This window comes from Citrus sinensis, chromosome 4 (genome assembly GCF_022201045.2).
Source record: "Citrus sinensis cultivar Valencia sweet orange chromosome 4, DVS_A1.0, whole genome shotgun sequence".
Taxonomy (NCBI): Eukaryota; Viridiplantae; Streptophyta; class Magnoliopsida; order Sapindales; family Rutaceae; genus Citrus; species Citrus sinensis.
The window spans coordinates 28,968,379-28,981,628 of NC_068559.1; the positions used below are offsets into that span (position 1 = coordinate 28,968,379).

Below are 13,250 nucleotides of genomic sequence, written 5' to 3' on the forward strand. Positions count from 1 at the left end.
GATAGCTTAGCTTTGGTCATCAGATATTTTCCCATTCCAGCTTCTATAGATTCATTTCTTTTTGTCGCAAATATAGACCAGCAAGAAAGGAAGACCACACAAACATGGAGGATTACTCACGCAGATAGAGAGAGAGATCATTTGGGGCCCGCGCACTTTCGTCATTGAACTTAATATATATATATATATATATAGATAGCCATATTAACAATCAGCGTTTGTAGTCCAACGGTTAGGATAATTGCCTTCCAAGCAATAGACCCGGGTTCGACTCCCGGCAAACGCAATTTTGTATTTCAGAATATTCTATTTCTGGCTCTATTTTTGTTTGTTTGTTCGTTCGCAATTTCACATGCTATAACTTTATTACATTATGCAAATAGTTGACATCTCTATTCTGCTTCTGGCTTGTGTAGTTGATGAAGGATGTACAAAGAAGCAGAAGACAAGAATATACATACGGAATAACTTAGCAGATCCATGCCAGTGGCTATGGTCACCATCTTGCTCCTTTCAAACATCTTCACTAAAAGAATCATGACAATGACATGCCCCACTTTCGTCTTCAGTTCATCAAGTGAGCTGATTTTCATCCATTTTGGCCTCTCCTGTGAATCAATAAGAATCGTTAATTCGGTAAGTTTGAGCAGTGTAATTGGGACAGCTGGAAAATAGTGATATGTGTCAGAATGAACAGTTTGTCAAGAAGCATATGTTTCAAGGCCAAATAAATGATTTGTGAGTTGTGATCAGTACATTATGGAGAACTGTATCGGCATTGACAGGTAAGCATTTAAGATACAGAAACTGATATATAACTTTTCACAAGATGCTAAAAGTTGATTTTTAATTGATTTTTAATCGAAGGGAATAAAAAATACCTTCAAAGAGAACATTCCGAACAAGGAAGATCCTTTGAGCGCTCGATCAACATTAGGAGCCACATTGGGAGGGACATTACTGATAAATAATCCATATAAACCCATCCCAAATATCAGCATGACAGTCCCAGCAAGATAAACATCTGCATGGAGAATAAAATTTTTCAATCAGTTAATAAAAACATTCATTTGGAGATACTACACTTGTAAAGTAGTACAACTTTTTTCAAATTGTTGTCACTAATGAATTTTGATATGATTAACACGTGAGAAGTACCCTCACAGATATTTTGACAAGATAAAAAGGGGTTTTCAAATGGACTCGAGATTCTCACCAATAGCTTCAACCAATCGAAGAACCATCTTGCCCGTGTGAACCCCTTTGACACAGCTTGTCCAGTAAACTTTGTATGCATCGACAATATAAATACAACCCTGCATTGATCAGTAGTGGTCAGCCTATGTGTCTATGACCGACAGAATGATATAAAATTCTTGCTCTATTTGCAGTTATATCAGGTCATCTTAACTAAGCAACTATATTTCATTGCAAAACTCTAATAAATTATTTTCAGTTCTTCAAATGATAAGCATTATAGCTTTTTTTTCTCCCCTTTGGTTGAACATGAGAAGCTCAATATTGAAGACAAGAACTCACATTTAGAAAGCACAGCAATGAACCAGCCAATGAACCTCCAACAGCCAGAAGAGCCAAGAAGCGGAAGTCAAAAATTAGCTGCACAATGATGGAAAAGCAAAAATATTATTTTATGACAGTAGATTAAAGTTGAAAGAAGTATCTTATAGATATAACCGAAGCACGCAATTAGTCGACTTGACTCAAAAAACATGATCACGTCCACCTCCTGCCTAATGTGAATGGCTTAAAAAAAAAAAAAAATCTCAAGCATGCTCAAGAATAAGACATGGATAGATTGTCTGCCCAATGACCTCCTAATCTCTATGACCGAATACTCATGCAAAACATAGCTCTAATGCATATATTTTTTCATGAATCAAAGGAAATTATTCACCACTCTGCAATCTGTCAAATATCAGATGCAAAAGTTATTAACGCCCTGAAGAGGTATGATATGCCAAATTTTCTAGATTGATCATCCCAGTACTTCTTAATTTCAAACAACCTATCCAAAATTACCAAAATTTCCCCGAATTTTCTCAATCCCACCGGTAAACTCTATCTGGGTCAATTACGAAACATACATAATATATAAATATATTCGAAATTCTTACATGTTGAGAAGCGATCAACTACTTAAAGCTCATAATTCACTAATAAAAAATGAAACACAGGAAAAAAAAAGGGAAAAAAACAAGGAAAACCCACCTATATCACATAAACAAAGCAGTAAATCAAGCAAAGCAAACTAAAAAAATATGGTTTACCCTTTCAATGTTCGACTCAATGGACCTGAAGAACCCAAGAGGTGAGTCGCCAGCTGGGTTCGCCCGCGCATATTTGAAGCTTGGATCGTGCTGTCGAGAGGACTCGGCAAAGGGTTTCGATGGCGGAGTTCTAGAGCTTACAGCGGTTTCATTATTCGAAGACGCTGTAGCTGGAGTTGATGGTGATGATTCAGACGGGCTAAGTGAAGCAAATAGACGCGAATGACTTCGGCCGTTGATTAAACGGCGACCGATTGGTACCGATGCAGAGACGGGAGTTGACAATATTGAAGCGAAGAGAGCCATGGAAGAGAAAGAGATATTATTGATATATTATTTTATTAATTCCCCATTGAGTTGAGATGTGGTAGTTGTTTATTGGCGGTAGCGGTTAATAACGGTAATCTGCCAAGGGAGTTGAGTTCACGCTCGCGCGAGTAAGGTGGCTCGCGTGGAGAACAACTCTTCCGACATCAAAAATTGAATTATGAATTCTGTGTGTTTAAAAAGAAAATGACAAATTGTGTTACCGATGGTCATTGGATTAAATAATCAAAATAAACATTAATTTTCAATTAAAAATGTGATTTTCTGATGAGATGCGTAAATTGTTTGTACAATAAATTCAGAATCATTTCACAAATTCAAAGATTTACACACAAATGGAGTAATTAAGAATTGATTCTTATGGTATAAACTTCAAAGAAAATTAAACGACTTATAAAAAACGATCCATGCGAATAGATGGATTGCCTGGACATTATGACAATCTATCAACAATTTTGTCCACAAATTTAAAGTAAGCATCACTACAAGGTTTTTTGATTGAAAAAATGAACATGGGAACAATAATTCCAGCTGCAAATCCCAAGCCAAGACTGAAGTAAAACCATTTGTTTATGAATTCATCTTCATTATCATCTTCAACGACATTCCCTCCTTTATCTGATTCATCATCTTGACACTTCACAGGAAGTGGATCTCCACAGAGACCAGGATTCCCAGCAAAAGATGATGCATCAAAAGTAGTCATGTGACCCTCGAAAGGGATCTTGCCCGAGAGCTGATTCCTCGATAAGTTTATATAACCCAGAAATGATAGTGAAGACAGGCTTGAAGGAATTCCACCTGAGAGATTATTGCTTGAGAGGTCAAGAGATGCCAGTTGATGCAAACCTGAAATATTTTCAGGAATTTGGCCACCGATGTGGTTTCTTGATAAGTTCAGGACCACCAAGCCTACAAGTTTTGTTAACTGTGTGGGAAAGTCTCCATGTAAATTGTTTCCGGAGAGGTCTATGCTGGTGACAAGTGAAAGAGTCTTGGTGTATCTTTGCTGCTGCCCTTTTGTGTTGATAACCAAGTTTTCTTCATAGTAAATCCCTCTGTATCTTCCAAAGAGAAGGTATTTGACTATATTTTGAACGTGAGCCATGGCCTTAAGATCACCCAAGCTTCCAGGAATGCTGCCTGTCAAATTGTTTTCTGCCAGGTCTAGCACTTGCAGTGAACTTAAATTTGAAAGCTTGGAGGGAATTTCTCCAGAAAATGCATTTGACCTTAAGCTAAGAATCCTGAGGCCTACAAAGCCATCTCCAAGCAATGATGGAATGTTACCCGAAAAGCTGTTGTTTCCAAGATCTAAGGTTTCCATACTTGTTAAGTTCTGAAAAGATGATGGGAGGTTTCCTGTGAGTTTGTTGTTGTTTAGGTGCAAAGATTGAAGCTGAGTTAATTGACCCAGTGATGCTGGTATCACCCCTGACAAACTGCTATAACTGAGGTCCAGAACTTTCAGGAAAGTACAATTCCCTATGCTAGAAGGAATGCTTCCAGAAATACTGTTCCTGGAAAGATCAATGACTTGATGCAATTGCATTTCTCCAATAGAGCCTGGAATTTCTCCTGTCAACCGGTTACCTGACACAGAGAGAAAGATCAAGTTTGGCATGGATCCACTTATGTTTTGTGGGATTGGACCTGAGAAGTGATTGTTGGAAAGGTCTAGTAACTCAATCTCGACAATAGGAAGAGGAATGGGTCCTTCAAGAAGGTTGGATCTGAAATCAACATCTGCAAATGGAGCTATATTTAAACGATTGGGTAGCTGACCTTGTAGTTGATTCAAAGAAACATTTAGCAATGACAAATTGCTAGAAATATCCCAAAACCAGTTGGGTATGGGACCTGAGATGCTAGCATTTGAAAAATCAAGAAAAGAGACCTCCTGTTGAGTTTTAATCCAAGAAGGAAACGAGGGACCTAATTGGCACGAACGCAAATTAAGACTTTGGACCTGGAATGGAGGGATCCAACTGGAACTGATATTCAAAATGAAGGAATTTGAAGACAATCCCAAGATTTTCAGTTTACTTAACCTTGAAAAATGGATTTCTGAGATTATACCAGTTAAAGAATTTGAAGAAACATCCAAGACAGACAACTCAGGAAGACTTCCCAGAGTTTCGGGGAGAGTTCCGTTTAGTTGATTCCCTGGAAGATTCGAGTTAGTAAGGTTCTTCAGATTTCCCAGAGAAGCAGGGATGGGACCTTGAAGTAAATTATAACTCAGAGTGAGTTCAACAAGATTTTCAAGTCGACTCAACCACTCAGGCAATTTTCCCTTCAAATGGTTGTTGCCTAATCTCATGGATATCAAACTAGGCAGAGGACTATTAGAAGAAACACAGAGGTCGGTCCCTTGTAGGATTTCAGGCAAGCTACCAGTCAAGTTATTGCCAGACAAATCAAATTCTTTTAAGTAGCAGAGTCTAGCAATGGAGCTTGGAATGCCACCCTCAACTTTCTTATCAAACAGATCAAAATTTGTGAGAGAGGTCATGTTCGCTACGGAAGAAGGGAGTTTGCCGTGTAATTTGTTTGAAGCGAAGTTGAGGATTTGTATCTTTTTCCAGCTTCCACGGAACAATTGAGAGCAACTTCCCGAAAGATTATTGTTCCCAGCAAGACTCAAGTACTGCAGATTAGGTAGCTCACCGAAGCCTATTGGAATTCTTCCATATAGATCACAATCACTCAAGTCAACGTAAACAAGTGTACTAATATTGACAAGCCAGTTGGGGAACAAAGAATTGAAGTGATTGAGACTGAGGTCTAGAACGGCAGGGGAAGTCAAATTAACAGGAGTAATAGATGTGATGGACCCGGTAAGGCCACAAACCGAAAGATGCAACTCGGTTAAATTAGGAAGGTTTTTCAGAATCCCAAGCCATTCAGATCCTACCAATGAAAGGTCAACGCGATTCATTGCAAGATGCTTTAGAGAAACAAGACCAGTTAACCAGTCTAGACTGTCAGCACTTAAAGCAAAAAGTTCAGCAGAAACATCAAAATATTGCAGTCTATGTAAATTTCCCAAACTTGAAGGAACAACACCTGTAAAACCAGCTTCTGACAGTTTTAGATACTGCAAATTTTCCAATGATCCCAAGAATTCAGGAATTGGTATATCATTAAATGTGTTGAAACTCAAGTCTAAATATTCCAAAAAGACTTGAGTTTTATCAATGAAGGTCTAAGCTCCCCACTTAAGTTCCAGAATCCATACCTGCCGGAAGAATCAGAGTTAACTACATGATACGGGTTGCCAAGGTTGATGGCAACAATAGCTCCGGTATCACCATCACAGCCAATTCCATGCCATTGACAGCAGTTGCTTCCTTTCCATGACGCTAGCCGGCTTTCAGGATCTTCAAGGCCGTTTTTGAAGTCAATGAGAGCATCTAAATCATTCTCAGAACAATTTGAGAAGCGGGATGCACCATAACTAGCATAGTCACTTGTTATGGCACATAACATTGTTAACATCAATCCAAGAACTGACAATCTCCCCATGTTAGGCACTCTCAAGGTTCAATTTTCTCAAACCAAGGACCAGCTCAATATCTTTATATATGTAAATTATGTCTTCATATCCTTGAATTTCCAAGAAATTTTGATTATGTTACATACAACTATACAAGTCAAAGGTTGCTTTATTTATAAAGGAAATGGTAAGTTTCGGATTGCGCCCTCCTAAAATGAAAATCTTCAAAATACTTCCTAAATTATTGAAAATCTTCAATTTCATCTTTATTTTTGTTCAAAAAATGAGGGAAAAATGGAGATGGAAGGGTTAATAAAAATTTTGTTGTTTGATTAAGAAAAATTGTGGTAAGTTGAGGTTTACAATAATTTGAGAATATTTTAAAAATTTTATTTTATAGGGGATAATGCGAAATTAACACAAAGGGAATGATTTTTTTTTTTTTTTGAAAAAGAAGGAAGAAATAATTTACAAACAAACCAAGTCAAAAGAAGTGCTCATGTTTTTTAGATTAGACTTGATAAGGTTGTGCATATATATTACATAAATGGAGAAGTTGATGTCCAGTTGACCGTTGAAAATTGTTGGTAATTAATCTTATTTAATCGAAATATTCCACATCTTGATCAGTGTACAAACAAAAGAGATTTATAAACTAAGAAAAAAAAAAGGTTTCTAAAAAGTCAAGCGAACAATTTGGTTTAAAATTACATGCCCGGCCCAGGCGCCGGCCGTCAATTTGGTCTTAATAGCAAATAGCACGAAACTAAAATATTTTACATGTTATTTTCGATACAAATTTAATTAAGGCTTAATGATATATTCTGTGTAACAAAAATTAAACTATGAAAACAACCTAAAATGCCATATAATATTTCCTTGCGTAGAGGAGGAGAAAAGGAATAAGGTGGTATGTATAACAGGCGCTTCAGGTTTCATAGCTTCATGGCTTGTCAATCTCTTACTCCAACGTGCTTACATTGTTAAAGCTACTGTTCGAGAACCAAGCCAGCATGTAGTCTCCGTTTAGAAGTTCTTTTTTTTTTTTTTTTGATTTGTCTGGCAATAACTTTGGGGATTACCTTTGTGGCTTGGGAGCTGAGTCTTAAAGACACCATTGAAAGCTTGAAAGAAACGGGGCTTCCTCCATTTCTGACCAATCCTATTGCAACAGGTAGAAATTGTTTCTGATCCTTATCAATAATTCAAGTGAGGGGACAATTGAATAACAAAAAAATAGCTGTCATAAAATGGCCGCATAAAATTGCGCAACGAATCTTGGGTGAAATTTATTATAATTAAGAAAACACATTGCATTACTGTCACGTTTTGCCTTTCTTGAAATTCCAAAAAATATTAAAGAAACTAGAGAGGTCTAACGCCACGCTCATTATACATGCGAGTGTTTTATTGATCCTATTAATATTATTATTTTAAATTAAAGGTCAAATAATGAAGTGGAATGTGGAGCTCCGAAGTGTTCAAAGCCCAAACTTATCCTTTGACACGAGAATGAGTGAAGAAGGGGAGGTGCTGTGTGTAACAGGAGCTGCAGGTTATAGCTAGCTTCATCTGCCGTGAAGCCTTTACTTCCACGTGGTTACAGAGTCAATGCAGCTGTTGGTGACCCAAGTCGGTCTCTTTCCCTCCTTCCCACTTCTGTTATTTTGTCAATTTTGCAAGTGCTAATTCTGGGTTTTGGTAATTCTTTAGTTTTGGCTGCTCTTGCCTTTCCGTTGTGGTTTATAATTGTTAAAAAGGAAAAAAAGTGAAGGCTGCGGGTTTGATTATGAAATAAAAAAAAGGCTGGCAAACGAATGTAGTTAGCCGGTAAACGGATAAGCAAAGCTTAGCGCTTATACAATCGGTCTTGCTCACCCGACCTTGGCTGGCCTATGACCACTAATTGGGTGCAAGCGGCGCTCCTTCCTTTGTTCATCCTTGTTGTTTCGCACTTTGTTTGCGGCATTTCTTGGGTACGAGCGAGCTGCTTCCATTGTTTACCTCGCTATCTAAGTGAGTTTGATTAAGATCAATGGCCAAGGCAGTCGATAAAATTTTAAATTCTTACTTGATTTTGATAGAAAGGAGCATCCCTCTGAGAATATCATGAGATCGTTCTTGCGTTTGCTATTCAGTTCATAAAACACCTCAATTAAATTCTTTTGGACTGAATACGGTCATTAATTAATACGGCTGCTGCTATAAATTGACAATATAATTTTTAGAGTCAGTTCTATAAATTAATCAACACTCAGGACTTTTCACTTTTACAAAAGGGTCCAATCTTCATGTTGAAATCCAAGAAGTAGCATCCAATCACATAAGCTACCTGAGATGAACTCTGTTTACTGGTTCTGTTCATGTATGTGACAGAAGATCCTAAGACAGATCATTTACGTGAACTTGATGGAGCTAAGGAAAGGCTTCTTTTGTTAAAGGCAAACTTGTTGGAAGAAGGATCTTTTGATTCTGCTGTTGATGGATGTGAAGGTGTTTTCCATACAGCTTGTCCTTCATTTATTTCGACAAATGACCCATAGGTTCGTTCCTTTCTTATAGCAAAATCTTAAATTTTCGGTGGAGATGATTATGAAACTCATAAATGGTAATATCATGCAACCACCATTGAGGATTATTAGAATAAATTTGTAACTTCTGACACCTCCCTACTCACACTGTGACCGTGTTGAAAGATTTTGCTAAGTTGTTGTTTATAGTTTTCCGACTGCAGAAGTTCCCACAGCTACTGGCAGATTTGCTGTTGTTGGTAGAGTAGCACATGATTACGAGGTTCTGAAGATTTTGCACGAAGATTAACCTTCTTTGCACCTTCCAGGAAAGTAAGTTTCAGTTAAAACTGAGGATGCACAGTTTTTAGTATAGGAGAAAATAAGAAATTTATTAAGAGTTTGATTTCAGAAAACTATAACTATGTTTACTCATCTCAGATTTGAAGATGACAAGTTTGAGCCAACATACCAGGTTTAAAAGAAGAGAGCAAGAAGTTTGGGAATCAACTTCATGCCTTGGGAGGTGGGTGTTAAAGAGACTGTTGAAAGCTTCAAGGAGAAGGGATTCCATAACCTTTGAATGATGCAGACAAGAAATGCAAAGCATTAAAAATGAAATTGTATCTCTAATTGTTATCGTTGATTCTATTCAGGAACCATTGAATGATTAATATGATCTCTATGTTCAACATCATGGAATTATGGACCGAACAGCTCATTGTAAGATAAGCTCAATGCTGATTCATTAACTCAAACTCATAATTCATTCGTGCTATGAAAGGCTTGCATATAGCTCAATGAACAAATAAAAATAAAAGATGTCTTGCAAATAAGTTTGAAGTTTAATAATCTGCCAAATCTACCTCCTCAACAGATCTAGTACATAAGCGGAGCGGAAGTGGATAGATTTTTTCGAAGTGGATAGATTGGGAAAAAAGAACACCTTGTCAAAAAGGTACTAAAATTAAATATCTTTTTAAAACTGACAAAAGACAAATAAAAATAGATGATGTTGTGTCCAAACATGAGGTTTAAAGAACCCAAATGATAATTTTTTTTTATTAATTTAATAAGACAAGTTCCTCTATTTATAATAAGATAAATGTATTTCTCAAATTAATAAACTTACTTTCTAAATTAACTTAAAAGAGGAAAAATATATCACAATTAAAATGAAAATAAAATATTAAACCACATTACAAGTATTGACTCTAACTAAGATGAAAAGCATCAAATCAAATTTAAGAAATAAAATTCTAAAATCTTCTAGAGCCTTTCTATATTGGGCATGCAACTTAAACCTTTATTTATTTCTTTTTTTTAATCATATGGCCACCTAATACTGTTTAGGATGCCACTATTTTTTTTAAGAGAATTATTGCTCATGATATTTACACCATATAAATTACTTCTATCAGTTTACATCAATTTTGATATGGCACTGCTCAAATTTTTAATCCTTTTAAATATTCGAAGGATGCTTAACTCTCATCCTGGAAGAAAAACTGACTTCACTCAAACTCTGAGATTCCAAAAAAAAAAAAAAATTAAACCCCTACAATACATCTGCGGGTGTTCAAACCACTTCACTGGCTCTAGCCACTATTTTAAAAGAGAGACTTGTGTGAAATTGTCTCGTGACCTCAATATGCTTAAATAGTAAGACATTTTAATAATGCTTTGCATGTGGAGATTTTATTGGTTCTTGAAACTAATAATATGAGATTTATTAAATTTAATATTAAAAATATCATTGAGTCCGACAAGAACACTTACCATTCAATCACATGACAAATCACCATCACGCTGAGCTAGTGGGAGTGCAGGACAGCATCACAAAAAAAATTTCCCTTTAAAGAACGTTGCATACGTGTCATTTTATCCTCCTTCAAATGTAATAGGAGAACAATTTCACAAAAGAGAGCCGATGAGTGGAGAAGGAAAGGTAGTGTGTGTAACAGGAGCTTCAGGTTTCATAGCTTCATGGCTGGTGAAGCTTCTACTTCAACGAAGTTACACTGTGAAAGCTACTGTGCGTGACCCAAGTCAGTTTCTCTCTCTCGATAGCTTCAGTTTTTCCAAATTTTGATGATGTTGTATCTTTTCATGTTCTTGTTCTGGGTTTAATTAGTAGTTCTTTTGTTTGCTATGATTAATTAATTTGGTTGGTCTTGTTCTTGGTTCACTTTATAAGCCTCGGCCCCCACAACAAGCTCAATCAAGAGAGGTCTATGAGTTTGATTTGCAGTAAAAAAATTCCAATATCAAGCTTTTCGCCAAAGCTATCAACAGTAGTATTTATCAAATTTTTACTTGTTTCAAGAAACAGTAGCATCCTTTTTAGAAAAATACAAGATCGAACACCTTCATTAAAAAAAAAAGGAAAAATGAAAATAAAGGTTTGGATGGTGATGAGAAATCTCACCAGTGAACACCAATCCTTTCCCGTATCTGCAGGTGCAAAGATCTTCCACAGCCAGCCGAGCTAGCCCCAAGGGGGCTACTAAGACACAACACTTAAGTTTACTAGTTCTACTCATATGTTCTGCAGATAATCATAATGCAGAACACTTACTTACACTCGATGGAGCTGAGGAAAGGCTTCATTTGTTCAAGGCAAATTTGCTGGAAGACGGATCTTTTGACTCTGCTGTTGATGGATGTGAAGGCGTTTTCCATACCGCATCCCCTGTAGTTGTTTCTGCCAATGATCCACAGGTGTTTTTCCCATGACCTTCATTTCTGTTATTCCCCCCACGATCCCGCCCCCCCCCCCAACACACACACACACACAATTTCGTGTGATGTATCAAAATAAACAGTTCCAAAATCAACCAATCTTGTGACTAATTAACTGGATAGTTGCTCATTTGTTTTATCTTCATCAGTATGTCTTTTTATTGATTTCAGTCAACACAAAGTTTCAAGTATGAATGAATCAATTTCAGGCAGAGATAATTGACCCTGCAGTGAAGGGAACGCTTAATGTTCTTAGATCATGTGCAAGAGTTGATTCTATCAAGAGAGTTGTTGTGACTTCTTCAATTGTTTCAACTTTATTCACTGGAACTCCTCTCACCCCAGATGTGATAGTCGATGAGATGTGGTTTTCAGATTTAGATGTGTGCAAGGAGTTGAAGGTGTGTCAACTAGTGTTCTGATTACTAAACATTTTTATGTCTCTTGCAAGACGTGTTGTCTTCCTGCAACATGTTTTGCACCTCCTTGGACCTTGGCTTGGCTTGTTGCATCTGTATTATCAACAACATTATCGTAGAAGATGGTTTACGCGTTATCTTTTTATTCATCATTATTGGGTAATTAGTTCTGATTTTCTTCCAGCACTGGTATGCAATTTCGAAGACTTTAGCTGAACAGGCTGCTTGGAAATTTGCAGAAGAGAATGGGATTGACTTGGTTACAATACATCCAGGACTAGTACTTGGCCCTCTCTTACAGCCAAATCTTAATTTATCGGTGGAGGTGATTCTCAAACTCATACAAGGTATTATTCAGGAACCATTAAGAATTACAAAAAATCAGTATGTAACTTGTGATGCATCTCTACACAAATCGTACGTTTTATACGATATTATTAAGTTGTTGAAGTTTCCCGAATGCAGGTTCTCCAATTTACCCCAGTCCTTACCGGCTGGTTGATGTTAGAGATGTCGCACATGCGCATATTCAAGCTCTTGAGGTACCCATGGCTAATGGCAGATATATGATGGTCGGAAGAGTAACACATGACAACGAGGTTGTCAATTTTTTGTGCCAAAATTACCCTGCTATGCACCTTCCTGAAAAGTATGTTACAGTAATATTGATTCTGAAGTGCTGTTTCCAATTACATAAGGAAATTTCTGAATGGTTTTCTTTCCTTAGATCTGAAGATTACAAGTATGAGCCAACATACCATGTTTCTCAGGAGAGAGCAAAAAGTTTGGGCATTAACTTCATGCCTTGGGAGCTGAGTGTTAAGGACACTATTGAAAGCTTGAAGGAGAAGGGCTTCCTCCATTTCTAGCAACAGCAGCAAAGGGGAAGCAATCAGATATTTTTGTACAAGTTTGTTTGGTGTGTCGGTAGTCGTTAAAAGTTATGTTGCATCAACAAATGAACTATTTTGATTAAACTTTGGCCTCAGAGGCTCAAATCTTCGTTCAATTTACTGCAGTTCTATTCATGTATTTTAATTGAGCAATCGCCTACTTGCTATTCCCTCAATTGAAATACAACGAAAACAAATTAATACGGCCACACTTGTTTCCTAATAAAATGAAATAGGCCATAAAAGCTTACTTTTCATTTGGTACGAATTCTGAAGAGAAGATGGTGCGTGCAACTGCAGCTGCAGGTTTCATACCTTCACTCCATGGCTTGACCTTTTAATTATAATTTTAAAAGCTTTTTTATTTTTCGGTTTTCTAACACGTAACCGCACACAGTTTTTTTGCTGTTTTTTATTTTTGGAAATTAGAAACAAAAAACGGAAAATGAAAAACCACCACTCACACACATTTTGTTGTTTTCAACTTAGTAGTTTTATGTATATTTAGTTGAAATTATCACTTTTAATTTGTATTTCAACAGTTGGGATACTGCATGTACCATCCATTAATC

The 13,250-nt window shown here is 36.8% G+C and overlaps 2 protein-coding genes, 1 non-coding gene and 1 pseudogene across 3 annotated transcripts; 2 read left to right on the forward strand and 2 right to left on the reverse strand.

Annotated features, from left to right (window-relative positions):
* Positions 1-214: 214 nt before the first annotated feature.
* On the forward strand, positions 215-286 carry TRNAG-UCC (transfer RNA glycine (anticodon UCC)). Its single transcript has one exon. It is a non-coding gene; the product is annotated as a tRNA-Gly (tRNA).
* On the reverse strand, positions 233-2,710 carry LOC102630259 (uncharacterized). The gene is made up of 5 exons (XM_006482860.3): positions 2,289-2,710; positions 1,540-1,617; positions 1,217-1,316; positions 882-1,024; positions 233-608 (listed from the first exon to the last, which is right to left on the reverse strand). Exons 1-5 carry the CDS (start codon positions 2,592-2,594, stop codon positions 393-395), a joined length of 843 nt encoding a protein of 280 aa, XP_006482923.1. The 5' UTR covers positions 2,595-2,710; the 3' UTR covers positions 233-392.
* Positions 2,711-2,804: 94 nt separating this feature from the next.
* On the reverse strand, positions 2,805-6,149 carry LOC102611304 (receptor-like protein EIX2; annotated as a pseudogene).
* A 4,355-nt stretch (positions 6,150-10,504) lies between these two features.
* Positions 10,505-12,817, forward strand: LOC102629773 (phenylacetaldehyde reductase-like). Its single transcript, XM_006482858.4, has 6 exons — positions 10,505-10,672; positions 11,179-11,345; positions 11,576-11,767; positions 11,970-12,132; positions 12,251-12,434; positions 12,513-12,817. Exons 1-6 carry the CDS (start codon positions 10,555-10,557, stop codon positions 12,652-12,654), a joined length of 966 nt encoding a protein of 321 aa, XP_006482921.1. The 5' UTR covers positions 10,505-10,554; the 3' UTR covers positions 12,655-12,817.
* The last annotated feature ends 433 nt before the right edge of the window (positions 12,818-13,250 follow it).

Bases quoted from the DNA above. Each gene is read 5' to 3' on its own strand.
- LOC102630259 (XM_006482860.3), bottom strand. From the start codon at position 2,594: ATGGCTCTCTTCGCTTCAATATTGTCAACTCCCGTCTCTGCATCGGTA. The intron at 1,618-2,288 runs GTAAACCATATT...ATCATTGTGCAG, and splicing joins TTGAGTCGAACATTGAAAGG to CTAATTTTTGACTTCCGCTT. The intron at 1,025-1,216 runs GTGAGAATCTCG...TTCTCCATGCAG, and splicing joins TCGATTGGTTGAAGCTATTG to ATGTTTATCTTGCTGGGACT.
- LOC102629773 (XM_006482858.4), top strand. From the start codon at position 10,555: ATGAGTGGAGAAGGAAAGGTAGTGTGTGTAACAGGAGCTTCAGGTTTC. The intron at 11,768-11,969 runs GTGTGTCAACTA...ATTTTCTTCCAG, and splicing joins ATGTGTGCAAGGAGTTGAAG to CACTGGTATGCAATTTCGAA. The intron at 12,435-12,512 runs GTATGTTACAGT...TTCTTTCCTTAG, and splicing joins GCTATGCACCTTCCTGAAAA to ATCTGAAGATTACAAGTATG.